Below are 26,266 nucleotides of genomic sequence, written 5' to 3'. Positions count from 1 at the left end.
TTGTGATGGTGCTTTGTTTTCTCTATTATTATGTTGCTCTTTGTTGTTTGCTGTCTCCTCTGTTTGTTTTTTTTGTTTGTTTTTTTTTTTTTCTCCATACAGGTGACCCAGGAGTTCTTTTTTTTTTCTCTCTCTTCCCCCCCCTTCTCACCGTCTCTTCTCCCCTTTGGTTTTCTTTCTTTCTCTCCCCCTCTTTCTCTCATTCATTCCCCCTGTCCTATTTATTAAAAAAAAAAAAAAAAAAAAAAAAATGACAAAGGATGAACTGAAGCTCTGCCATCACGTAATGTCGCATACTGCTGTTTCTGATGTCATTTAAAAAAGAAAAAAAAAAAAAAAAAAAAAAAAAAAAAGGAATTTAGAAGACTGAAGGTCTGTTTGGTTTACGTTTTGTGTTTTTGGGGGTGGGGGCATCTTTAACATTTGACACAGCAAAGATGGATTACTTAGCAATCCCTAGACACATAATAGACAGATTATGGTTAAGCAAATGCTATGAGGATAAACTATGTCATGAACAATGTGCAAAAGATTAAAAGAAATGCAAAGAGTTAGTGTGTCACAAAGGATTTTTGAGGTAACTGGACTCATACATTCCTACATATTTCTTATTAAACTGCTTTTTGTGCAAGCTAAATTCAAATCCAGGGTAATTTATATATAAAATAAACATGTTTTAGTTTCTAGTCATACCTGTCAGATTCACATAAATTTCAAGTGTACATCAATATCAATGTGTTCATATAAAATCAGTGCTCTTAATATATCCATAGGGGTCCCCTGATATCTAAATGGTGTTCCCGTCTGCCACTGGGAGGATTAAAAAGGCTAAAATGGGGGGTGATCTCCTCCTCCTGATGTTCACTCTCCCTCTTACATTTTCACCCTGTGCTCTTCATTACTATCTGCTAAAATAATCACCTGAGGATATTTTTTTTTTTACCAAAAGGCAGATTGAACTACACTAACTAATGTCTCTGCAGTATTACAAATGTAAAGACTTAAAATACAAGGCTGTCTGCTACTGTACTGCATGTGTGTGGGAGACAGAGGAGCAGAGAGATAGATAAGCCGGGCATTAGCTTTGCTCAGTTAGTGGGGTTTCCTCCATCAGCAGCAGTATTATTTACATGAGTCCCAGCAGGGTGCCTGCTCCTGATCCAACATTTTACTTGGTTAGTCTGTTGATATTTGACATGACAGTTTAATCTAGATTGAGAGAAACACGATACAGCATGCAAATTCATATATTTTTACTTTACTATAAATGACATAGATGTATCTTTTTTCAAACAAAATTATTGCAGGAGAGATCATCCAGTGCGTTTGGATTTCCTGGATATAAGCATTACAATATTAATATACATTTTTTAACAGTGTACACTTAATTACTTGATCCTCTTATGGCTTCTCCAATTCTCTGATAAACAAGGTCGTGTGAAAATATAGAGCATGTGTATGAGAAAATGATATGACCTATTGCAAAGAAATTGCCACACCCAAAAACACTGCGACACTATGACCTCAACAAACATTACCATTCAGCCCCTCCCTTCACCTCCTGCCACCCCCCTCACAAACACTCAGACAGGCCCATCTCATTTTAACCTAATCAGGATTTACAATATGTAGGTGCACACGCACACTATTTATTAAAGCATCTTGAAACTTGGATATTATCCTGATTTCCTTTATAAAATCTTTATTCTGAGATTTAATTTAATTGTGTTTTTGTTTTTTCCCCCTAATCTGGCACTTTTTTTTGTTATATTCTGCATTTGTGCAAAAATATTTTAAGCTTCCTCTAAAATGTCTCCACCGTCTCCTGTCTCACATCATTTTTAGGCCTATACTTGCACAGAGGCTTTGTGGCTGACTTGCTGGCTGGTTGAGTGTGACTGGCTGGCTTAGCGTCAGCTGTTGGCCCAGCCAGGCTCAACTCAGATTGCTCCAGATTAGGAGATGGGGCACTCTGAGAGCAACTATGATCCATATTAAAGCTGCATAAAATGAAAATTGCAAAGATTTAGAGGCGGATCATAGGCCACAGAGAATTTAATCACAACCTGGCAGTGTCTCTGTGTGTCTGTGTGTGCGTGCGTGTGCAACTCTGCATAATACAGAGTGCGCAGTGACATGAGGATTATTGATGTAGGCTGTATTTACTTATCAACCCAGTGTTTAAAGATGTATCACAAATGTTTTATCTGTGCTGTATTTTTTTCTCCTGTAAAGGCTCCCCGTGAGCATGGTGATGATGCATGAAAAGTGCAAGGCTTCTATGATTTAAACTTTGGACACAAATATAGTGCATTCATGGACCAAAGAGAAAAAGCTAAGTCTTGTATTTGTTCTGTGTTGGTGTGTGAGTGGGCGAGAGAGTGTGTGTGTGCTTGAGCACAGCCGGGGATGATTCTGTTCCGGTGTCCTCAACACTTGTAATCTCCCTAAAGCTTTAAATACTGTATTCAAATTGTAGTCTGGTAATAGATAGCTGCACAAAGGTCCTAAATTTAGCCATGATATTTACCTGTATTGTGTAATATTTTCTCTTATCTGCCTACCATTTAAAACTAAAATTAAATATTTCAGTTACTTTATTCGTATGAAGTCATCACATAAGATATTGTGAACAATACATATTAAATCCACAGTCCTTCGAGTCATTCAGAAGTCTGCCTGGTGTATCTGGACTAGTGGAAACATACAAATAACCTTTTTGGTTATCTTTTTGTTGTTTGAGTATTGTTATTATGTGCTGCTTGCATTTCAGAATTAAACATTATACAACAGATGGCTATCCAGATTCAAATAGACAAAACATTAAATCTGTTCAGAAGCCTAAAATGTTAAGCGATAGTTCTGATTCAGACAGCCCATAACCGTAGAAAACACTTTCAGATTTGGTTCATTAGCCAGCTGCATTTTCAACATTTTTGGGAAAGATTATATAACAAGTGCAATTCTGCACAAATATTTTATTTACTTTAAAACTAGCAGCCAATGTCACTGCTGTTGCTTACATATAATTTTATGCACTTTTTATGGATCTTGTTGTTACTCCAGCAAATGTTTTGTAAACCTATTTTACTCCTGTATATTCATGGATGTATACATTGTTTTCAGCTTGGACAGTGTTAGTAATAAAACAACAAAAAAAGTATTTTTTTTCCTTTACAGTTTTCTATGTTTTGCAAGTGTGCTTTTTTTGCATGTTTGCTTGCAACCACAGGCTAGATGCGCTGAGGAAACCTGACAGAATTTGTAATTTGTGCCCTATTTGTGCTCACCTGTATTTGTGTCTCTGCTGTATCTCAACACATATGATGTTACCTACATGAACATTTTTTCAGACTCTCTCCTTATATTACTTTCATTGTTTCTTTCTTCATGTTAGCACAGGTTTTTGTTGTTCGTATCTCCTCTGCTAGCTGTTTCATCCTCTCTTTCTTCCTCCCTCCTTTTTCCTCCATCCCATATTTCCAAATCCCTCTCCAAGAGCACATTGTGTGTGTGTGTGTGTGTGTGTGTGTGTGTGTGTGCGTCTGCATGATTGTCATACACACAAATGTGCACACACACATGCACAGAACGCAGACTTAGATCGAGCAGATGGTGACCGTATTCATTTTTTCCCCGACTAACATTAACCATTCATTATAGACAGCAGACTAAGCCAATCCCACATCCGCCCCCATGCAACACGTACACACACATCCACACACGCACACACATAATGTCCAATAATTTTGCCATTAGCTCAGTGATGGTCCCAAAATCTTGCATGCCCCTCCGTCAGTGTTGATACTCTCTCCTTCCAGACGGTCCCAGTTCTGCTCTGACTCAATCTGTTGACATTTCTGATTCCGTCTCTGTGACTCAAATTTCTTCTCCTTCACTTCAGCAACCCACAACAGGAATGAGGAGCATCTGACGATTCCCTCTGCCTCCCTTTCCATCCAATCCATCTATTTTTTTTTCTTTGTTCTTTCCACTTTCACTGTCTGGCTTCTTCTGGCAAGTTCCCCACAAGTAGGAGACACAATCACACAGTCACTCTGCTTCTTTCCTTTGTTTCTCTTTCTGCCTCATTTACATCCTTTCTTCTTTTCTATCTCTCTGAAATTAAATAGAACAAAACTAAAACCTGTTAGGCAGTAAATCAGGTTTAATCTGTGGCTTGAAGAAAAGATGAACATTAATCCACATCTGTCCATACAAATGTTTACCGCTTATATTTCAGACGTGATTAGGTTCCGCTGTTAATCTGCATGCTCACAGTTATGTACAGTACACGCATGGCTGCAAAAGAAAAAAAGGAAGAAATACGTAGGAGTGCTATTATTTGCATACACAGTTTAGCTTAAATACATGCACATTTGCTTCTGTGCATCCCTCCCCCTGTAGAGAAAGCCATCTGAGGAGATTTTGGCCCTTTGCTGCTTTGTTCAGTCAAAAGGCTGCAGAGGCAGAGAACTCTCACTCTCACACACTTAAACTAATGAGAGTTGTAGCTGCACCCAGAGAGCAGAGTGAGTTAGTGTTCCTCAGCCACCCGTTGGACATCAATTGCCCTGAAAGGCCTGAAGGCTTTACTCAGTTCCCTTTGCGAAACCACACCCATCGCTGCCCTTTGGACACAGCCACACAGACCTGCCCACACGGACAGTCGAGGTATTTTTCTTGAGTAGTCTAACTCTTTTGTGGTCTATACCAGAAAGGGGTGCATCATCACAGCGAGCTCCTCTGGAAAAGCAGGTATAAAGACAGATGACTCAGTTCTGAGCTCTGATTCCACACAAGCAGTTGGTACAACAACACAAAGTTTAAAGGTGCCCTGTGGAGATTTTGACTACCATGGTATACTGTTATATGGAGGGGATCCCTGTTGTTGCTTATACAGTGCATACAGGCCAGCATTTGAATGACGCAAACTACTGCTTCTCATTTCAGCTATCCTGCTGATATTTGACAGTGACACACAAAGAGTGCACTGGACCTATGAAATGGGAATTTTAAAACAAACAAACAAAAACAACAACAACAACAACAGGATTTTATTAGGAAGAAAATACATTTAGCATCTTTTAAGCATCTTTTTAGTGCTTGATGATACACACAGTAGAAATCACTTTAGCATTGTTCTGAAACTGTACACATATTGTGTGTACTTTCATTAATCAACAAAATCACATGACTTTAAAGGAGCAAAACAGAGTTCACGGTGACAGTTTATGATATTACCTGTACAGTAGTTGTATTAAATTGTATAAATTGCACTTAAGCTTACTATATTTGTGTAAAAAATACTCCAGTTTGCAACATGAAATGCAGTGGAAAACTTAAATATTTGCTTTTTTGTTCTGATTGCTTTATCGGACATTAATTTGCCGTATGTCACAAAGGCCACGAGTCCTTTATATTGCACGGTTTAACTGTGATTCCTTTTCATTCTTCAGTTGGATTTTTTCTATGTTGGTGGTTAACCTGAGTAAAGCAGTGCAAGTGTCTGCCTGCGTAACGCAGGTGTGTCAAAATACATTTGATTGTCCGGTGCAATTTATTTTGTCTGCTCTGTCCATATTCCTTGCAAATAGGACCCATCCCCCCCAAAAAACACACCACAAAACACGTTGACAACACTCCTCTCCCTCCTTTTGTCTCCTCTCCGTCCAGCTCCTTTTCTGTCAGTCAGTCGGCTGCCCTAAAACTGTCCTAAATGACTTAATCTACAGGGCAATAGTACTCCAGAGAGGCTGGTGAGTGAGGACAGTCTCTGTGTGCTGTAAGGGGATTGCTGTAATTACTGGGATCTGTGCACCGTATTTATCTTTTCAAGGGATGGGTGATCCTGCCATAAAAAGCCCAACATTTGGCAGTTAACTAATGCACACCATTAGATTGATTGTGCTGGATTTGTGTCTGTGTGTGTGTGTCCCATATTTTCCTACTGCTGCCATGGTCTGTGATGTGTGTTAAATAATGCTTGGTTGTTCTCTGTAATCCTGATTAAATGAGGGTTAATGTGTGTCTGTTAAACTTTTTCACAGATCCCCCAACCGTGACCTTCTACAGCTAAATAGTTTGCATAAATGAACTGGCTTATGAGATATAATTAGATAGACGGCGACACAGGCAGACAAGGAAGAGGTACAAGGATCAGGTAATACCACAGGCTATGTCTGTTTTTCTGCCACGATGTCCACTATTCCATTTCAAAAAATAAATAAAAACCATTGTCTGATATGCTCCTTCCTTGAACATAAACCTCAGCAGCTTTCAAAATCTGACATTAGGAGTAAAATAAAAGAGAGAAAATAATGAAAGAAAATGAAATTATCACTCTTCTTGGATGTGGCAGAGAAACAAACAGATTGACCACGCTCCTCTTTCCAAAATCCTCCCCCGTGCAAGCAACATGTTCCTCACGTCCATCTTGGCTGTTTTTTTTTTTTCGTTTTTTTTTTCAGATATTTGGTGTCAGTGTGTGTGTCTATCTGTGTGTGTGTGTAAATGTGTAAATGTGTGCATTGGTTTGTGTGTGCTGGTTGTGAAGACGGAGGCTGCACCAGGCTGTCCAGCCTACACACAAACCGTCCCGTCGTTAAATCACCTTACTGTTCCATCCACCATCCACTGCCCTGAGCATGTTTTTCATTTGATGTATGTTTTGGTCGAAATGAAAGACACACGGGGAGAGAAGAGAAAATAAAAATGCAGGGGTATCAAGACAAGATGCATAAACATTGGATGTCAAAGTGACTAAAGACTGTCTTCTCCTTGCATTAATAAAACTAACTTTTGCCATCTTTTAAACTCTCGCACACTCGCTCTCTCATTTAATCTCTCTTCTCTATCCCCTTTCTCCCACTTGTTCCTCATTAATTTTTATGTTTCTGACCTCAGAAACGGGCATGAGTACACAGATATATTACAGTAATTATCTAATTTTACAGTGCCATTAAATGTCACAGAAATCCAGAGTTATGACATTAATACAATAAAGAGGTTTTGGGCCAGAGGGATGATAACTTACTACTGCTCCAAAGTGTCTGCTGTGGATTTTTGCCAGTTTCATTCTACCAACATCAGCAGTGTCTTTCATAGTTAAACACACTGCATACATTAGACAATTCGTTTATTAATATCAGGTTAAATGTTAAATTGCATGTGTGGAAATCCGTTTTATCTTTAACTGAATATTCAGAGAACAACCATAGTGTGATATGATTACCAAAGCATACATTCCACATCTTAATTTCTGTATTCAGAAGAATTTTCCAGTAGACATCAGATTCACAAAATATTATATTTAGATTCTCCTCATTTTCCCGGATTCTGGCTGGCAATAGTGTTATTTACTGTGGCTCTGACTGAGGCACATTTGGGAGCAGTTCAAATTCAAAGCTGTGCCAATCTACTCATTCCTTTTTTTGTCTTTTTTTTCACCCCCTCAGTCTCCCTCTATTTCTCTCACTTACTCTCCACTCATTTCGGTGTACCTCTGTCCCAGTAGATGGAGATGTGAAATATTTAAACACACTTTGTTGTTTGGGGACAATGCACTTCAGCAGATGGGCCATCGCTGCACAGACCCCAATGTATGCAAATCTCCATACAAAGCAGCCCAGGATGTTTTCAATATAACACAAGTGCCTCAGGCCTTGTTTTAATCCCTCTTTACCCGCAGCCAATGCACTGTTTCATCCAGTCAAACGCCTTAAGCGCTGTGTCAACTTGGACATCTGGCCACATAACTGAACCCAACAAAAGTGTGCATGTGTGTTAGGAAGAGAACATGTTTATGCTGGAGGAAAAGGTGATATAGTGCATGCTATTGAACTAAAATACCCAGAAATAAAATCATCAGTGGTGTTATTAGAGTCAGAGTACATCAAAGGACCAGTCATTGTAGTTTCTGTGGTGGATTCTTCGCCCTCAACACCAGGGGAAACAGGTGCCAGTGTTGCTTTCTTCATTGTCTCTTAACTTGTTTTGCTGTTTTTCTCACTTGTTTTTCTCACCCCCACCCTCTAGGAACAGGCAACCAGAAGTACACACATGCAAATGCGTGCGCAGATGCACCAACACACATGCACGCACGCTGGTGCTCATGTACACAAATGTGGCAAGGTAACACACACATGCTGCCTGCAGACTTTCTGGTCAGAACACTGATTTCTGTCGTTGTGACATCTGAAGGGCGCTACAGCACAGCCAGACACCTGGATACACATGGCATCCTTCACTACTGTGTGTCAAAGTCCACGTGTGTGTGCGTGAGGGTTTGTGTGCTAGCTAGGTGTGCATTAGGTGTGGGGGGAAGGTTCCATAGAAGGCAGCATCTCCTGAGGGTAACTCATGAGCTTTTCCTGGATGGACCACAAGTTCAGACGCTTAGAGCAGTGCTGCATGTCCTCACTGACCTACATGATACACATGAACACGTATGTACTGCATATGTACAGTGTGCATACTGCAAGACTCGTGTAGGAGGAGGAAGCCATATTTACTCATACTGTCAATAACTAGGTTAGCACAATTCATTGAGCAAAATTTTTAAAAAAAAATTTAGCTAAACTTTCACTGAATGACAGTTTAGTGTTTGGCTTGGAAAGGTTGGAAAAATACACTTCAGTGTGAAATAATGAAGCATTGTGTGTTTAAAATGTTTTCTGATTTATTTGCATCAGATAGAAATTTTCACTTAAGGAACGCAATCGAAATATTCTATGTTTTTTTAATTATAAAATGTGCGGGATAAAATGTTCCATTTAATGGAATGAAGCTAACATTGCTACTGACAGCATAAAATCCCTGCACAATGAAACTACATGGATCAAAGTATAGAGCCATGATTAGAAATACTGATTGAAAGTCAGAGTTTAATGGATACATCTCTTGGATTTTAACATCTCTGTTTGCAGATTTTTATCAAATTGTAAAAATGTGTTCAGTGAGCAGCCACTATAAATTGGAGCTCTGTAAGCATATTCCTTTTGCGCCGTGTTTGTAGCTGGCATGAGAGAGACTGCCTGCAGCTTGTGTGATGGTCTGTGGATATGTGTGGATGTGGGGGGGCTTATGTGTGCATGTGTACTTAAACCTCAGGCCATGAAAGTGTGTGCGTGTCTGTGCGTGTCTGTGTGTGTGTGTGTGTGTGCGCGCGTCTCATTATGTGTATGCGGTTGCATGTGTATGGATCAGTACGTGCGTGTTCAGGGGGAAGAAAGAGTGTAGGTGAGTGCAGGAGACAAACCTGTCAGTTTCACAGCTGGTTTCTCTGGCTGCAGGGCTCAGGCCGGAGCAGGGTGACACTCAGCATCACAGCACCACAGCACAGGGCCTGGGGTAAACACACCATCATATACTGTAGAGGCAAACACATACACACATACACATACCTTGGTTGGCTGCCCTCACCCATAAGACCAAGAGACCAGTGAAACACACCACCTGGGCAAGTCATCATATCTTGTCAAAGATTTTTTTTTTTTTCCTTTTTGGCTCGTCGAAGGTGTGAACAACATCACAGACCAGATTGCCTGGCAATGGACTGACCATCATGTTGTAAGGAAGGGGCGGGGGAGGTTGAGAGGAACACAGAGTGAGAGAAATAACAAGAGAAAAGTATAACGTAAGATGAGAATGGATGTGTCTTTAGTAGCTTTACCGAAAGACGGAGTCGCTTGTCTCCCCGCATTATGAGCCCCAGTTGCTCGTTTGCAACTATCACACTCACTCTTGACGCCTTATTGATGATAGGAGTTGGCGTGGACTATTAGCTGGGTTGTCGCTTCCTACGTCAAAAAGAGATGGCGCTTCCATCCTTTGGTCTCATTTCAGGACTTGTTTTATAAGTGCGTTCCCGAGCGGAGTGGACTCTGCGGATGAAAGAGCCTAAGGCAGTCTCCCCCACACCCTCCCCACATCCTCCACCATCACACATTACCATCTCCGAGTAGATGGAAGTGATGGCAATTTCTTTAGGGTATTAGGAGGATGCTGGCCCTTTTTAAAAAAATTTTTAGTTCTCATACCAAGTACAGTTTTGAAGAAAAATGATCATCAAGGTAAGAAATGTGTTACATGAGTTAAGGTGATAATTATAATTCTGTGCAAAGCAGCTGAGCAACAGAACGCAGGTATGTTCAGGAAAATAAACAGCCCCACTGTGAATTCTGTTGACATTTTGCAGAGAAAGAACCCAAAGTGAGTCAATTATAAAAATAAAGTAAACATGTTGACAGGAGAAACGAAACTGTGTTTTGACTGCTCCTGTCGAGGGAGGTTCCCCTGTCTAAAGTTTACATAGTAAATGATTATGCTTCACTGATTTTGCCCTGGATATGTGTGTGTGCGCGTCTCTCTCTGTTTGAATGTGTGCACTCGGCGATCAACTTCTGCTAAATACTAATTACTGAATACTTAGTACGGATGCCCTTTCTATTGGGTCCCTTTAGTATAAACATTCATTATAGTGCTTTTTCTCCTTTGTAGCTCCATCATCATTATTCCACCACATCCCCTGAGGAGTGAGACAGAGCCGAGGCCGAGGCCGGGGCCGGACCAGGCTGGGAGAGAAAACACTAGAACCAGAGCGCCAGGACCTGGGAATGCACACAAATGATATTTGTGCGAGGAGATCAAAAAGCGTTTACCTTTAGATGTTTCCCTGATATGAATATTCAACATCCTTATTGAAATCTAATTTGGGTCTCCTTGTCTCAGGGGTCTTTTCATCAGTGCCTGTTGCCTGAGGCCACTGCTGATTGACAGCCAAACTTTAGTAAAGAGCAAGCAGGAAAAAAAGGGGAGATCTGGTGGTGTTGGAGATGTGAGCGGTGTGAAGCTGGGGAGAGCTGGAACAGATGAGTGGAGGGGTACTGAGGGGGGGTGGGGGTGGGCGAGAGGGCGGCGGGGGTGATTTATTTAACCTCCTGGTGTGCATGCACAAACAGAATGCAGCAAATTATTGGGAACATAACAAGCAAAACAGAACTATTTCACAATATTTTATGATTTCAGGCTTTTTGTTCTCTAACCATGTTGTCCACATGGACACAGCGGTATGTGAAGAAAGAATCACTATACTGGCATTTCTTTTCTGAAAAATAAGCAATTGGATTAACCACTTAATTGATGGTTAATCAGCAACTAGTTTGAAAAGTGACAATTTTAAACAATTTCATGAAACAGCTTAAAAATGTCTCCTGAAGCCAGATTCTCCAGTCTGAGGAGTTGCTGCTTTTCTCTGATATGTATCAATGCAAATCAAATATCTTTAGGTTTTGGACTGTTGCTCAGACATAACAGTGAATCTGACGATGCTGACCTGGACTCTGTCACTGATGAAATGAAAGTATGTTTATTCAAGCCTCATACTTTACATAAAAAACGTGGAAATTCTTGCTCATTTTGAACCTACTACAGTGATATTGGAGCTTTTTTAAACCTTATACTTTAGGTTTATAATTTTTATACCATTCCTGTCCATCTAAAGCTGTGTATCTCTGAATATGATTATCTTAAATGTGACATTTTTTTCTGATTAGATTAAGTAAAAACTGGAAGTTTGTTCATTTTAAAGAAAAAAGCTAAGCAATGTCTCTAATCTGAATACATGGCTGCTTCTGCGGGCTCATGAAAACTTTAATTTTAAAAACACCAAGGCAATTACAGGAATGGAAAAGGCATATGCGACATTGTAGAATATCATACACTACTGTAGATTAAACAGTATTAAAATCAGCTCAGCCTTAAACATCTACTGCAACAACAAAAAAAATGCAACAAGAATATTAATCCAAAATGCCACACACTGTATCTGCGAGGGACTATTTTATTGTGGAATAATTACCTTTATTTGTCATACTTTAATTACATTCTGCTAAAAATTGTTAAATACTTTTGAATGAAGGTTTTTAACTTGTACTGGAGTAGTCTTAATGTGTGCTGTTATTCTTACTTCGGTAAAGGATCTAAAAGCCTCATTCACCCAATCACATACATCGCCTTGACCAACACTCCCACACACACCATCCAATCAACCCCACTCGGGCCAACTCTAGGTTCAGAATGCACAGTGGAGGAGCTGGGGATCAAATCCACCCCCCCCCACCCCCCACCCCCCCAATCAGTGCACAACCCGCTATTCCCTTCTGGGCCACAGCCACCCCCAGAAAGCTAAATCCAAATCCACCTTCCCCTGGACTCCACTTCTGGACTCAATCGGGATAATAAATTTGAGATTAATTAATAACACAAATAAACCGCAACCCTAGATCTGCATACCTGCTACACATAGCAAAGGGGCTGTGTTTATTTGTAATTTACTGCTCCAGTCACCTAATTTATTCACCCCAGTATTCAAGTATTCATTTTTTTCAAGATCATATAGCAAGAGATGCACTGAATGTTGTAATTCAAATTTGCTTGTTTCAGGTGAGATGAGACGGTAAGATAATTCATCCTCAACTGTTTGATATTTCTGATTAATTGATGATTTTATGAGCAGTAGCAGAAAACATTTTGCGATAAGAGCCTCCCATTTTTGGTTAATGATTTTTCTATCTCTTGCATTAGTAAACAGATTTTCTTTGTGTTTTGAATTTTTTAACAAAATGTACAAAACAGATTTTACTGGCAAATGATTTATGAAAAAATAATGAGAACACTGGGAGCTAAAAGAAATACTTTTACTCGTCTTAATATTAAAAATATTAGGAGAAGTAAAGTCATTCTCATTAACAGCAACGCACAGACATTCATGTTTAATAAATATACTTTCATTTGTTATGGGTGAACTGAAAAGGCGTGCTATATTTACCCCATCAGTGTTTTATCTGTTCTGTTCTTGCCTTAAAACCAAGCATCTGACACTCTGTGCCAAAGGCGTAGCACCATATTGTTTTCTAAAATTATATTTCTAAACATTTGTTCAGATATTTGTCTCTGTTTCTGACTAAGGACCTGTGAACTCCATAACCATTCATTTGGCAAAAGAAGAAAAATCTGTACTCTCACTCTGACTGCAGGGGAGAGCTGGTTTGCAGTGATGGAGTGCATTTGTGTCTTTGCTTCTCAGGGTTATATAATAAATATTAGACTCTGAAAACAGCCTGAGCCTCTTTTCTGCTGTTGTGGCTCTGAAAACAGAAAACATATCGCTGCGAAGGATTCAAACCAAACATACCTGTGGGTTCTAGAAACAGACCAAACAATTGCAGGTGAGGCTGAAATGAGATACAGTAGAGCCATGTGCATGTATACACACACACACACACACACACACACACACAAACCAACACTGTCCTCATCTGGCCAGTGGGCTGAGCATGGTTTAATGTTATTATCACGCAGGTGTGGGTCTTGTCCCTCAGGGTTCCATTAAAATGATGCCCCTCTCAATGGAGGCTCCATTTGCTCTTTAGATTTAACACGGGCCATATGTCTAGCAGGAGGCAAACAGCTGATGGGGTTTTAATTGACAGAAATCAACATATTTGGTTGTGCACATGTGTGTGTGCGATGGTGTGCTAATGGTGGATGAGCTTGGGCATCAGGGGATCCCTTTAAAGGGTCAATTATCTATCAGAAGAAAGAAAGAAAGAAAGAAAGAAAGGGATGGAGAAACGCTGCGGGTCTCGTTTAGCATTGTAGGACATAATCATGCACATCAGTGAGTGATTACAATTTCCTTCATTTTGGAGCTGACATTCATTGTCCATCCCAGGAACACACTGGGTGTACAGAGCACTAACTTCATGTTTCATCCAGCTCCACAGAGATAATGCACCAGGCTGCAGTCAAATCATGTAAAATTACCTCTGTCACAGAGCTGCTTTAAGCTCAGGAGGGGACCCAAAACCAAAGACTGTGTCTGCTGTTGTGTTCAAACTCAATCGCTGCTATAACAAGAGACTGAAATAACAAGACGTAACATACGAAACCATTTTACACTCACTTAAATGGAAATATTTCTTGGATGATTGGTGAAAAATGGTTGAAAGTAGTTCGAAGTCCTGAAGGATAACAAAACGTTAGGCTAACAGGCGCAATGCAATTAGCACATAAAGCCTGTCAATGGCCTTCAGTATCACAGCCCTCTAAGGAGTGGGAGACTTGTAAAGCCTCCTGATCTATTGCCACAAAGTGATTAATCCTCCCTAACAATGACCAGTCTTAAACTGGGCCTCTATATTATTAGGTAGTCCTATATAGCATTTTAGCTTTTCACTAATTAGCATTCAGATCAGGGACCCGAGAGACAACCCCTCCACCACAGAGGAAGGACATAGGATGAGATGGCGACACAGTGAAATGTCATTAACTTGATGTTAATTACTAATTAATGGGGCTATTTCATTTACATGTATCTCTGGCTCTCTGATGGGCCCTGCATTTACTGGGTTACTCCTACCAGCCAACAAGTAGAGAGGAGGTGGGGAGGGTTTATCTCCCCCTCTCTCCTCTACTCTCCCCTCAGTGTTTCATCTCTGCTAATTAAATAGTGGGCCACTCATCATGATTATGTCTGCTTTTACAACACCATTTTGTGTCAGTGAGAGCACTCCAATAAGTGACTGGCCATCTCTTTAACACCGACGTGTTTTCTTTTTTTATATGAACTGTACATCAAAAAGCTAGATTCACTGCCAACCCGCTCCGCTCCTCTGACTTTTATCTGACTTGTTACTTTCACTCACTTGTGACCCCTCCTTTTTTTTTTCTTTTCATCGCCACGCGGCAGCCACAAGCCATCCGTCTCCATAGCAACCCGAGCCATTCGGTCCCATGAGGGGGAGTGACTAGCGTCTGGCCATTCGCACGTGGGTAGTGCCAGCTAGCCAACATGGCACACAGCATCCTGCCATATGGTGCCACCACATAAGTACTGCTGGCCTGGACTCGGGATCCGGGGCTGTAGTGTGGCCGGTAGTGTGAACACGACGAACCTGCGGTGGAACCTGCTTTGGACTGGTCTAAATAATGGAGTCCAAATAAAAGGTTCCCAGGACAAACCTTTATGGTTCCTGAAAAGCTTGAACGCTTTGTGTATGAAAAGGCTCTTTCGTGCAGAAGCTGGCGATATTTGCTGCAAATCGACATTCATGAAAACTTCATGGGTATGCTGTTAAACAGGAGGACCCCTTTATACATAACAGGAACTGTGGAGTATCTGGAGATTGGGAAGCACGCCGTGTGCTCGCCTCATTACTGATGCTGCACTGCCTCTCTGTGGAGATGCAGAGAAAATACACGCAGTATTTTCTCTGTGCAACATATTGAAGAAACTCAAAATAGTTGACAAAAATATATTTTTTTTTATTCAAACTCAAGAGCTTTTAAATACAGTATATCTGAAACACATTAGAATACTGCATTTTATTTTATCTAACGTGTACATTACAGGTTATCAAAAACTATTTGACAGAAGGCTTTCAGCAACCTGTAGTAAGATATGTTGGCGAAAACTATTTATAATGTAAAAGGTTTACATTTTCAAGATGTGAACATAACAAAAAAAAGAGGCATGTGGGCATTTGTAAATAGTGCAGTGCAAGCAACTGTGAGATCCAGCATAAGAAAAAAAAAACTGTTGAAGAGTGATTATTTTGTACAGTAGTCTTATGTAAGACACAAACACAAGCATGATCTGATGTCCCCGTATTTGTGTTGTTGTTGGATCATCAAAACCTATGTTGTGATGTCATCACAAGCTCATAACCATAACTATAGCCAGTAACACTAACCCTAGCCCAAAATCACACCCTAACGAACATTAATTATGATGATCCCGGAACAATACCAATACGTGGATATCGATACACCCAAGCAAAACACACTCTGTGTACGGCCACACTAAAAACATAGTGTTGGAACAGAATTTTAAGAGATTTGGGGAAAGATACTCGATTTTAGATAAGAGTTTTTAAAAAGGTAATCATAATTTATAGCTACTTAGGATTATGTTTTTCTACCAAACACAAAAATAAATAGGTAAAGAAATGTTCTTTTTTTTTTTTTACTCTGAAAGACGGAGAGCTGCGCTTTAAATAAATCCAATGACTTCATTCTTTTTTGTAACAAGTGACAATGCCAACATCAGAAATGCACTTCATGTTACACCTCCAAGTATACATGGAATAAAATCCTAGAAAATATAAGCCAATGTGGAGTTGTATGCCAATAACAGTAACAAAAGACAAAGAGGCAACAAAAATCCAACAAATAAGGCAACTATCAGCAATGTACAGCAATCAGCACATGACACTTTGTTACCACGAAGGTGCATGTCTTGCAGTTTTCTTGTTGCTCAACTGAGGCACGAAACAATAAATGCATAGATATAAGGTATCAAATAAGCATCTGGACCTAACATGAAAACAGAACTTGTAAAACTGTGAACGCCAAAGATAAACATTACATTTACCTAAACCTTCAGACGGAGTTATGCAGCTAGTTTTACGTTGCTACATAGGTTTCCAGTTCGATTGTACTGAATCCGATAATTTATCGTTATCTCGCCTGTCCCCTAACATTCATAACGTCACTGTGTAACTTGGAGACTATTTCAAACTGCCTTAGTGACAGCTAGCACTATCTATCATGAAAAGTTAATGGATGCCCTCTCAAATACTGATATCACTTCCTGTCTAGTGCCTAAGTAACAAAGGTATTAAGTGCGATGATAATAATGCAACCTAAAAAGGTTTCTTCTTGAAGAATCGTGTTGTCTGCATGTGTTGTTTTTACATTATTATGATATCACACTGGTGATTATTTAGATATATTTGTTGTCTATTTAACACAATTTAAAAAAAGAAAGTCTTTCAAACTCTATCCACATAAATATAAAATTACTCAAAGCAGTTAGGTGAGGTATTTCTATTCCATGCAATTACAAATAATGAAAATACAATTATTTAAATTAATTAATAACCTTTGGTCTTTCAACTTAAAACAAACCCTTGGAGACAACGATCAGCGAGAGCGCCTAGGCAAAGCCTTGCTGCCATAAAGCTCTTGGTGATTCGAACCACAGAAGGTAAATTGTATAGGACATTAAACCGCCTTTAAAGTAATTAGTGGCTGGGTAATGAGGTGTCACTCAGATCTCTCAGTGACGGCTGAGTGAGGCGTACTAATAAAAGACTTCAGGTATGAGAGGCTGGACTCTCCCTGTGTCATCCACGCCGCCTAACCCATCCCTGCAGGGCAAAAACAAACCACCTCGGTCTGTCACAGCTCTCACTCCGGAGAGTGACACATCCATCACTCTCACAGCTCCTTCGGCACAAACACAGCAGAGCAGTGGGCTATGGCTTTCAGTTAACAATCTGTTTGATTTTCTTGTTCCTAAGTAACACAGTTTGTACACATGTTAAGTGTAAACTATTTTCCATGGAGCCTGGAGGTAGTGTAGTCTTTCCTACTTCCACGTTCTTCTTTAACTAGCACAGCACCCTTTAACACAGTTGTCTTCTTTCCAGGATCCAAGGTTAAAGCCCGACAAGACTTTTCAGTAACATTGTGCAGGCTCTGCTGTGTGCTGCTGTTGCAGTCAAACAACCACAGAGCCAATCAAACTTTTCATAATTGTTGTGTGCAGTTCCATCTATGCGCTGGATAATATCGCAGCTGCTGGTTGCCCGAGGTCACATTCAGGTCCCTCCAATAACTGACGATTTAGATGTGTATGTTGTGGTGGCGGAACTTAGTAGAGTCAATGTCAACCCGGCGTGCCTCAGCGAATGCCAGGAAGGTACAGAGGCCAAGCAAGTTGACCGTGGTGATGAGGGCAAACACAGAAGCCCATGAGCCTGTCGCCTCAATGAGATACCCCGAGAAGTACACCATTAAGACCCCTGCACAGGAACACAGAGTAGCTATAAATAGCAAAGCAGCACAAAGAGGGTAACAACATGTGCAAGTGGCAAAACTATTCAATTTGTCCCACATCTAAATTTCTACAGAGAAAATGTCAATCTTTTCTGTGTCCCTCACAGGACCACTAACTGTCATCTCCTCATCCCTGTATTATTCATCTGACACAAACTTCATCATGGTCCCTTGATGAAATATGAATGGGACAAAGAGACAAGCGGGACTGACATTCAGCACATCACCTCAAAGTTTGAATTTAGAGAAGTGAATCAATGATTTCACTTAAAAGCATGGAAGCAACTACTGGTAAAAGATTAATGACATGTAGATATTTTTTTAATTAATACAAACTCACCTGAGAAAGCACCGCATGTATTCATAACGCCTGGAAAAGAAATGTACAGTAATTACTCGTAAGGTGTGACATTTTGCCATTGTTCTAAAACACATTTTTAGAACTTACCAAATAAAGCGCCAGCACAGGACGGAGCAAGATCTTGAACATTTACAGAAACACCACTGCAACAGAAAAACATGTCATTGTCAATTTGAACTTCAGAAATGACTCTAAATACATCCCAAACCGCAACAGAGTATAAGCCTAACTCTGAATGGCATTTTTTCCCATAAAAAAACAGATGGAGAGAAAATCTGTGTCTGTATGGGCTACTGCTGAATGCATATTTACTGGTTTATTGTAAACATATCTATATCAATTCCACTCTCTTTTAGTCATCAAGGCTGGAACCAGAGTGAAGAATAGATTTTCTTTAGTGAGTTCGAAATATCATTAATGGAGCCACATAAAAACAAAATGAAATACATTTATTGTCCACATCATAATCATTAAATTTACTGATTATTACTACGAGGTAATATATGTATATAACTTATACTTTTTATTTACACCATTCAAATATGTATAAAATGTAGTATTAGGGCCACAGTTAGAAAAAATCTATATTGATGATTGTTTTGAGAATAAAGTTAGAATTTCAAGAAAAAAATCAAAATGTGGAGATTACAGTTGATTCAAGACCAACTGCCACGGTTGCTGTACCTTCTGAGTTAGTGAAATCATACTTCAGAATCAGCTTTAGTAACAAGGAAGGAAAAATTTTTTTCTTTAAGCACATAAACACTATTTTATCAAACAGAAAAACCACATGGCTGGTAAAAGGCTGCTAATGAACAGATGCAAAGTCATTGATGGTTACCATGGTCATTGTTCCTCAAGCTTCCCCTTTCAATATGCAACTGAATACACTAAAAGAAGTGCACTCACAATTTCATTTAAAGGATATCTGATTATTTTTAGATATATTTTTGATAGGGTTAGCACTGTTGCCGCACAGCAAGAAGGTCCTGAGTTCAATTCCAACATCAGGCCGGGGTCTTTCTGTGTGGAGTTTGCATGTTCTCCCCGTGTTTGCGTGGGTTCCCTCCGGGTACTCCGGCTTCCTCCCACCGTCCAAAGACATGCAGCTTGTGAGGATAGGTTACCGGTAATTGGAAAATCCAAATTGCCACTAGGTGTGAATGTGCGAGTGAATGTGAGTGCGAATGGTTGTCTGTCCCTGTGTGTTGGCCCTGCGACAGACTGGCGACCTGTCCAGGGTGTACCCCGCCTCTCGCCCTATGACAGCTGGGATAGGCTCCAGCGCCCCCCCCCCCCCCCCCCCCCCCCCCGCGACCCTGAAAAGGAGAAGCGAAAGCGAATGGATGGATGGATATTTTTGATATCTTATTGCTTTGAACAAATCCCTTAAAAGCCCCAAACCACCAAAGAACTGATCATTGTTTTCTTATTCTTTTTTATCCTTTTCTTTAGTCACTCTTTTTTAAAATGTTCCTCTGTGCCAAAGAGCTCCAGTGTTGTTCACAAGTTATTAAATACACATCAATGAATCATACCATTGTAGCGGCTGTACCTTCATTACCATAAACCCAAGTTGGCTTGCATACTTATTAGCACACCAAACATGCATTGATGCATTCTTTAAAAAAAATGCAGTATTTACTTTGGAAGTTATTTTAACTTATTATAATTAAAGTCGATGTTTATGCCCTGTTAGTAGCTGGGATGACGAATTCCAAGACAAACCAAATGTAATAAGGCACTACTAGGTAAAGTGGTTAAAACATAAATGCTTACAGACACTGATCCGATACAATGACAACTAGACAAACTGCATGCCTAATAAAAGCTGAGATCTGCCAAGTCTTCCTTGGTTATGCCTGAGCCAAGCAGCATGATTTAAGACTTTTTCAAATACAAAGTTGTACACTGGGGGGCGGAGTGGTGAAATATTTAACATTTAATTTCTAAGCAGCTATGCAAATAAGGGTAATATTCTGAAATTGTATCATCAAGTTTGAGTGAACAAAACACAAAACAATCTCTCAGGAAACACCACATTCACATGTAAAGCTAACCTCACATCTGCACAAATACCCACAATGGGGCAAAACATTTCTTACTAAGGAACAAGCAGGTTAAAGACCATTTAATATTTGATCCAGTCACGTGGGATCAATGTGTTCTCATAAGCACCTCTGTCGGGTAATGTTTAGAAAAGTTCAGGGCTGCAGCATAAGTGTGAATACAGCTACAGAGTGTGAGGAAACAATGGGTGGCAGTACCTGTGACTGAAGGTGGTGAGGCCCATGGTGGCAGACACAAATGCTACAGCCCAGGGGAAGGTAGTTGTGCCACACAGAAGAAGGGTAAACACACTGGACACACCCATGGAGAAAAACTAACACAGAGGGATGGACACATTAAAAAAACCCACATCAAACACAATTGTACATAATTCATTACATAAGCAGTGTAAACAGGACAGTCATGCACTTTGTACTGGGAAGAAGAATCACACTAAACATACAACAGAATAACTGAACAACTGAGAAATATCGTACCTGCATCAACTTCCTCACTGATGCTGTATCGAAGCCTGAGGGATTCAGAAGAGAGATTAGGGAAGTCCAATGTAACGATATCAGTGCACTAAACATTTAAAATAATACTGATGTACAGTTTATTTCTCCTATTGTTTACCTTGACTGATGAGGTGGTCAGAGAGACAGCCACTAAAGAGGGATGACGGTATGGCCACTAACCAAGGAATGACATTGAACACCCAGCCCTGGAAAGATAAAATATTTTTGGGCTTTATTTGACCACATACAGCAGCCAGCTTCGTGTAGTGTATCAAGGACATGTGCTGTTTTAGTGACCTGTCTCAGTGATGATGATCCTAACAATTAATGACAAATAACTGTGACTTAATGTTGCTTTAAAAAGTCGACGAGTCTTAAAAATTATTTTTAGAAGATGGATGTAGAAACCCAGTGGTTTCTTGACTGCATTTTAAAGCCTAAGCAATAGCATTTTAGTCACTGTCATGCTTTTAAGGAACCAGAGGAACCCATGTTTAGGAAATATGGCAGGGTGCTAAATATACTTGTTCTATACCTGACAAACCAGCTGCCTACATCACCAAATCTGGCAATCAAAGCGGCCACAGCTAAAAATCTTAGAAAAACCACGAGTTAAAACAACAAGAAAACCCACCAATTGTAGAGCTGTTATGAATTTGGGCCATTTTTGTGCTAGGTTGTAAACATGCTTTGCAGTGGTGTTTGTTAATTTGGACATTTTAGCATGCAAATCTATGGAGATTGCCTCTGTTTTGCAGCCAGGCTCAAGTGGCCCCTCCAGGAACTATAGTTCTTGTAATTTTTCCAGCTGCTTGGTCAGACAGATTTTCAAGTTAAAATGCTCAACATTGTACCATAAGTAAACATGTTTGCAGCCTAGTACAAAAAAGGAGGTTTTGGCCAAAAAAAAACCCCACCTAATATCTACTTCCATAACAGTTCTGGGAGGTTGATTTTATTTTTCATCCTTTCTTGTAATCTCCTTCTTAAATTTCATTAAGTCTTAAAAGATGCAGAATAAGATGTCCAAAGCTAGTTCACCTCAGCTAATTTGAGTCACTGAACCAGATGACTCAATTGCACTTGTGTTACTTGTGCCTTTTGGAGCCTGTTTAATGCAACTACCTGACATATAATATTGCTGGCACCATTTTTGCTGGTTATTTTTTCCTACAGCCTATATGTGAATTCTAAAGAGTCAAACTGTAGTATTTTATTCGTATGTTATTCAGCAGATATCTGTGTCTGTGCAATGCAGTCTATGAATCCTCCACAGTGTCATTTAAGTGGTCACTTCTGGTTCCATGAAACCAGGATGGTGATGGCCAAAATTCTAAAATCAAAGCTTCAAAACAGGAGTTTACAAAAGAGTGCATTTTTCCTTGACTTTTCCTCAAGCGCCACCATTTGGTCAAAATTTTAACCTATTCAGAGTTTTGATTTATATAACTGCAAAACTTAGAACATAGTTCAAAGCGCCTTTATATCTAATTCTACTTTCACAAAGTCACTCACATGGCTGTAGACTCTAAGTCTAGTAAATAAAGGTGCAGTATTTCATATTTTTATCCCTTAAGCCCTTTTTTTATTGATTGGTTTCTCTAATAATCAAAGGAGTCATGAGAAAATAGTTACCTTGGCATCGGGGAATGTGTCTTTAAAGAATGTTGGCAGCCATGACAAAAGAGTAAAGAAGGTGCTCGCCGTGCAGAGGTGCGTCACTATTACAGCACTGGTTATTGAATGAAGAAAAACAAGTCTCAGTGAGCCCATTATAATTACACAACTACTCGCTCTGGGTTTTTTAGCACACAATGACACATTGACTTAGATACTGTTTTTCCTATTAGACAAAGGTTTGTATCTGTGCTATTTGTTATTAACCGATACCTCTATGAAGGTATGATGCATTATGTTAAAGTGAGTCAACAGCATAGTAATACTTACAAGCCTAAACTACCATGTAATATGTGGAGGTGTCAACAGGGATCAGATCAATTAAGACCACACATGTACTCTGTGTCACTGAAAATGGAGCACATCAGGTGTATTACAGTGTATAAATATCTAGGTCATAGGGAGGGACTGGAAGGAAAAGACCTCAGAGACATGATTCAGACAGTTGAGGAACACCAACATAAATCCAATAATAAGATATTTTACATATTTCCACATTCCTCCACCTATTTTTTTTCTTCTAGCTCAACACACATGCAATGGTTACAATTAGTATTCTGAAATTTTGAGGTTGCAGTAAATCAGCCGAAGCATTACATCAGAACCTGAAGGCACACAGGCAAGATTATTGCTGCTTATCCATCTGAATATGAAAACAAGCATGCAGTACTGCACATGTGCACAGAGCATAAAATATGTGTGCAAAAATTATAGGTGCAATTGCACATAAAGTCACACCCTCATAAATAAACACAGGCTTTATCTCACCAGACAGCAGGTTGTTTTAAGAGCCGTAACCAATGTCTTTTGGTCAGTTTGGACTGGGCTCCACTGCTGCCCAGGGACTCCAGGGTGATTATAGGCCCTACAAAACACAGATAAAATACAGGAACATGAGCACAGAAGAAGATGCTGACTCCAGCTGAGCAGGTACAAGATAAGAGACAGCACAGAAACTACTGACACAGCTGAAGCATCACTTGCCTTCTCCTTTGAGTAGATATTTCCACATGCAGTAGGCCCACAGGACTGAAAGGAGTCCAGAAACATAAAAAACACTCTGCCAGCCGTAAAGGTCCAACATGAGGGAGCCTGCCCCCCCAATTACCAGAGTGCTGGGAAATAAAACCACAACAACATGACAAGTTAAAACACAACCCTGTAAAAAGACATTTCCGCATGTGATTAGTATGACAGAATTTTATTGTGAAATTTCCTTATACATTTTTACAGAAACAATAAAATCACCATATGTAATAGTAACTGCTATTAAAATCAATAAAAGCACAAAAAAACTTCTTGTTTTGCAATAAAAACACCCAATAATGAACTAAGAAGGAACACAGCCTTTTCTCACTACTACCCAGTTATTGCATAACACTTGACTCACCCCAGATAGGAGCCACTACCCACGGTGCTCATGAGGAAGCCTCTTTCACTTTCCACCACCTTTTGTGAGCACAGACTTGCAAGAGAGGGGTAATGAACTCCTGACATGAAAACACAAAGCATAACCAAATTTTAGAAGGGCTTAAGGTTCAGCGGAAGAACGTTACACATTATTGTCTAATAAGACAAACATAAAAATGTGACAGAAAATAGAAACAGAGTAGTACATATGATACTGTGCTGGGTTATTTGAAATAAAACAATGCAGTCAAATCAATTTAAGGACACTTTTAAATGACTAAACTTAATCGCTGTTCTAAAGCCAAACAAAGCAAAGTACAGATGTCTGTTTGACAAATCGAACATCCCACCAGCAGAGGTAAATATGTCTTGATTGCTCAACAAATATGAGAATTATTATTTGTTTTCTATATAAAAAGTAGCCATGATGAATGTAGGATACTCAAAGATCTTGGATTCCTGGGATCCCACATTTTTTAACATTAAAAGACTAGCTAGTGCAAGGGTGTTTTTAGCATTTCTTTGTTGTCTCTGCAGTGGACACGTTCAAGTCACATTCCTTGTAAGTGTGACTGACAAATTGAATCATTAAACACAAGACAAACGTCCGCAAACATGAACCAACAAGGACTTTAACAAGTGTCTGCACGAGTTCATGTGGGTCAGATAGATTATTTCGACTTCCCTGATGCAGACAGTAAGCAGATGCATTGCAAACAGAATTTTGTAAGAAATGCCACAAAAAATAAATGAAAGACCATTTACTGGCAAATGTTCTTGAGGCATTAAAGGCAGCAGCAGTTGTGGTCAGATGAATAATGTCTGATTGCCCATCCCTACTGTTCTTGTGCACAATATCTTTAGAGCACACTGAGAAAATCTCACCAAATCTGGGGCAAACATTCACTTGGACTCAAAGAAAGTCACTCTGACCTCACATCGCTTTGTTGTCTCTTCAGTTGTTGTGAAGATGATATCTCAAGTAACCCTAAAGGAAATTTTGTGTCTTCAGGTTTGGCACGAACGTCTTCTTGGGCTTAAAAATGTTTCAAGGTCACATAAGGCCATAGATAGAATAGAAAATTACAAAAACGTTAAGGGGGGGGGGGGGGAGTGGTGACATTTTATATTCAAAAGGTCAAAGATTTGCACATTTGCATGTTAAAGGTCTGAAAAATAATCAAAAAACTTCTGGCCCTCACTCAACACTGTATTTCAGAAGTCTTCACAATGTGAGTCCATTTAAACGGAAGCATGACTTTTTGGCAGGGACATACGACTGAAAAACAGCAATTACAGATGCAAATAAGTCTGGCAGTTATCGGGAACCCGAAACTGCGACCGATGGGAGTACTGTCCGAGACCTTTTTCATTACCTGGATCTTACACCTCACTAATGTAATCTCAAGTGGTGATTCATCTTGCACACCGCTAATCTCACCTTGCAGTAGGCCCATGAGGAAGCGAGCTAGTGTCATAGAGAGGATCGGCTGGGAGCAGAAGTGGGCCAGGATTGGGGTGAAAGCTGTCATTGAACCCCAGGCTGCTGCAGACAGCAGGAGGACCTTCTCACCTCCCACCCTGTGAACAGAGCACAGATGGGTTGCATTAGCTTTAACTTTGGCCTACTAAGATATCAACTTTTGACTTCTAAGATATCAGCTTGGAAGAACACATTGAGAGGTTTTAATCTTTTGGATAACTTTGGCTGAAAATATAATCATAGAGAATATTTGATCTAAATAAGGTGAGCATTTAGATCAAGTATTTTGGACTGTTAACAGTTTCTAGAGTGGGGAAAAAAAATACTGTGCAGACACCCATGCAGCTTATCTGTTAATGACACTGTGACTTAACATGACATTACAGGGCAAACATCTCGCTCTGTAGACTGAGCAAACACCACTGGGCTGCTTACGTCAGTGCCAGCACGGTTCAACATAAAGCGACTTGATTTTAATTACAACTCTAAAACTAGAACAGATGCCAACTGAAGACCCGCTTCAGAGTTCTGTAGACTCAAGATGATTTTCAATCATAAACCCAGAGCCTACCAACTTATAGAGCATGCGGTTTCTTACCGGTCACTCACGTAGCCTCCGAACACCTGAGTGAAGCAGTAGCCCCAAAAGAAGCTGCCCAGTACCATGCCGGACTCCCTCTTGCTCCAGCCGAACTGCTCTGCCATGCTGACGGCACAGATGGGCATCGCCACACGGGCGCAGTACAGGAGGCACGTCCCCAGCAGCAGCACCACTGTCCATATCCTTGCCACAGGCCTGCACCGGAGGAGAGCAGAACAATTTGAATTTGGCTGCACATCCCCCAACAGCTGGGGACAAACTTT

The 26,266-nt window shown here is 40.0% G+C and overlaps 1 protein-coding gene across 1 annotated transcript in view; it reads right to left on the bottom strand.

The window, feature by feature from the left end:
* Window positions 1-15,322: 15,322 nt before the first annotated feature.
* The window catches only part of slc17a9b (solute carrier family 17 member 9b), an 11,862-nt gene continuing 918 nt past the window's right edge, over window positions 15,323-26,266 (bottom strand). The window contains exons 2-13 of the mRNA XM_080898812.1: window positions 26,001-26,198; window positions 25,361-25,500; window positions 23,900-23,999; window positions 23,494-23,624; window positions 23,278-23,374; window positions 22,468-22,564; window positions 20,951-21,038; window positions 20,812-20,846; window positions 20,533-20,648; window positions 18,353-18,408; window positions 18,245-18,274; window positions 15,323-17,870 (exon numbers count right to left, since the gene is read on the bottom strand). Coding sequence (XP_080754938.1) covers window positions 17,692-17,870; window positions 18,245-18,274; window positions 18,353-18,408; window positions 20,533-20,648; window positions 20,812-20,846; window positions 20,951-21,038; window positions 22,468-22,564; window positions 23,278-23,374; window positions 23,494-23,624; window positions 23,900-23,999; window positions 25,361-25,500; window positions 26,001-26,198 — 1,267 coding nt within the window. The 3' untranslated portion in view covers window positions 15,323-17,691. The remainder of the gene's footprint in view (window positions 17,871-18,244; window positions 18,275-18,352; window positions 18,409-20,532; window positions 20,649-20,811; window positions 20,847-20,950; window positions 21,039-22,467; window positions 22,565-23,277; window positions 23,375-23,493; window positions 23,625-23,899; window positions 24,000-25,360; window positions 25,501-26,000; window positions 26,199-26,266) is intronic.

This window comes from Rhamphochromis sp. 'chilingali' (genome assembly GCF_963969265.1).
Source record: "Rhamphochromis sp. 'chilingali' genome assembly, chromosome: 12".
In the NCBI taxonomy this organism is placed as follows: domain Eukaryota; kingdom Metazoa; phylum Chordata; class Actinopteri; order Cichliformes; family Cichlidae; genus Rhamphochromis; species Rhamphochromis sp. 'chilingali'.
Note: the sequence above shows the minus strand (reverse complement) of the source record. Positions and strands in the feature narration are given on the sequence as shown.